At 39.6% G+C, this 2,489-nt stretch overlaps 1 protein-coding gene across 1 annotated transcript; it reads right to left on the reverse strand.

Annotated features, from left to right (window-relative positions):
• Positions 1-1,444: 1,444 nt before the first annotated feature.
• On the reverse strand, positions 1,445-1,893 carry LOC105080334 (large ribosomal subunit protein eL32-like). Its single transcript, XM_074356855.1, has one exon. The coding sequence runs from the start codon at positions 1,850-1,852 to the stop codon at positions 1,445-1,447; it is 408 nt and encodes a 135-aa protein (XP_074212956.1). The 5' UTR covers positions 1,853-1,893.
• Positions 1,894-2,489: the final 596 nt, after the last annotated feature.

Here is a 2,489-nt window from a genome sequence, read left to right on the forward strand (position 1 = left end):
GATTTAGGCGTAGAAGATGATGTGACAAGCTTTGTGTTTTCTAAAAACAACTCAAGGCACACTCAGGATGGAATAAAGTGGAGTGAGACTAGAAAATGAGAAATGATTTAGGATAACATTGTAAGAGTCCAAGTGAGACAATGAAAGCCAGAACAGAGCGGGGGTGATAGGCTGATCTTCGTGTTTGTTCACTTAAAGAGGAAAGGAAATAAGTTACCTTAAGAACTATTTCCACCAAGTGATGGTGAGCACCTCCGATCATTTTCTAAGTTTTCACCTGATAACGCATTTCTTGCCTAGACAGTTCTAGAGATATAGTGATGAATTCAGACTCTTCCAACTCATCCAATATTTCCCCAGAAAGTACTTATGAGCACCTACCACTAGTTAGGTACTAGGCCAATACTTTGTCTAGAATCTATGGGGTTTTTTTTAAAAGAAAAAAAAAGGGAAAAAATGTAATTAGGACTGGGAATCAAACTAACTGACTACTAGACCTTGTTGTGTTTCTGGCTAAATCACCTCACTGTTTTTGACCCTGGTGAACTCTCAAAATGAGGAAATTTGATTACATGGTCCCTCTCTGCCAAGCACCCAAATTATCCAACACTCAACTGTGCAGAATGAAAAATTTCATTGAAATCTGTATTGGTTGCCATTCACATGCATTATTATTCTCACATCCATTTTCAGGCATACGATACATGTCAAGATGGAGTACACTTTGATTTGAACCTTTTGTTTAAGGGTGATGAGGTGGTAAATTGCTTGCATGTTGCAACTCAGTCGGAGACATTTTTTCTCTTACCTTTTGCTGAACAAGGAAAACATAAACTAATCATGCAACTAACCCTTAGCATTTTGTCAGCAGTCTTGTATTAATGGGTAAAGTCAATTATGAGTAATTTTTTTTTCTCAATAACATTTTTAAGCAGCAACAATTCTTGGAGAATTTACACTTTATGTGTATTGACAAATCTACCTTATCTTTCCTGCTAAAGACTAAGCAAAAAAGTCCCTTTAACCTTCTTTTTAATTGGATGTTAGACTTGCTTTTTTTTAAATAAAATTTATTTTTGGAGAAGTTTTATGGTGACAGCAAAATTAAGCAGAACATAGAGATTTCCCATATATCTCCTGCCCCCACATACACAGAGCTTCTTCCATTATCAATATCACACACCAGAGTGATACATTTGTTACCAACAATAAACCTACACTGACACATCCATTATCACCCAAAGTCCATAGTTTACATTAGGGTCACTCTTGGTGTTGTACATGCTGTATGTTTTGACAAGCATATGATGACACTTTCCCACCACTACAGTATCACACAGAGTAGTTTCACTGTTTTTTGGTTTTTGGTTGGTTTTTTTGGGGGGGGGACTGGGGGGTTGAGTTTCATGGTTTCATTAACACAAATACAACGTGCATGAACTGTCTATTCATTTTCTTCGCTGTGCAGCCTGGCATTGGGACAGGTGACTCTGATGGCCAGCTGGGCTGCTCTCTCCACAAAGGCTTTGCAGTTCTTGGAGGAGACGTTGTGAGCAATCTCAGCACTGTAAGATTTGTTGTACGTCAGCAGCACCTCGAGCTCCTTGACGCTGTGGACAAGGAACTTGCGGAAGCCGCTGGGCAGCATGTGCTTTGTTTTCTTGTTGCTCCCGTAGCCGATGCGGGGCATCAGGATCTGGCCCTTGAACCTCCTGCGCACCCTGTTGTCAATGCCTCTGGGTTTCCGCCAGTTCCGCTTAATTTTGACACATCGGTCAGACTGGTGCCGGATGAACTTCTTGGTCCTCTTTTTGACGGTCTCGGGCTTCACGAGGGGTCTGAGGGCGGCCATGATGCCGACTAGGAGATGGCTGCCACCTCCGTAGGTAGCGCTGAGGAAGAGCTAGTTTCACTGTTAAACAATCTTCTGTGCTTCACTTATTCATCCTGACCCAACCCCTTCACTAACCCCTGACAACCACTGATCCTTTTAGTCTTCATACTTTTGCATTTACTAGAATATAATATAGATAAGATCATACAGTAGTCTTTTGAAGAGCAGAAATGTTTATTTTAATGAAATCCAGCTTATTGATTATTTCTTTCATGGATGATGTCTTTGGTGTTGTATCTAAAAAGTTATCACCGTGTCTAAGGTCACCTAGATTTTCTACTATGTTGTCTTCTAGGAGTTTTATATCTTTGCATTTTATATTTCGGTCTATGATACATTTTGAGTTATTTTTTTGAAGAGTGTGAGGTTTGTGTCTAGATGCACTTGTTCTTTTTGCCTGTGTTTAACCAAATTTTCCAGCACATCTGTTAAAAATAGTACATTTGCACCATGGTATTGCCTTTGCTCCTTTGTCAAAGAGCAATTGACTATGTCTATGTGGGTCCATTTCTGGGCTCTCTGTCTGTTTCATTGAACTATTTGTCTATGTTTTTTCACCACTACTACACTATATTGATTGGCTTTATAGTAAATC

This window comes from Camelus bactrianus, chromosome 33, assembly GCF_048773025.1.
Source record: "Camelus bactrianus isolate YW-2024 breed Bactrian camel chromosome 33, ASM4877302v1, whole genome shotgun sequence".
Lineage (NCBI taxonomy): Eukaryota > Metazoa > Chordata > Mammalia > Artiodactyla > Camelidae > Camelus > Camelus bactrianus.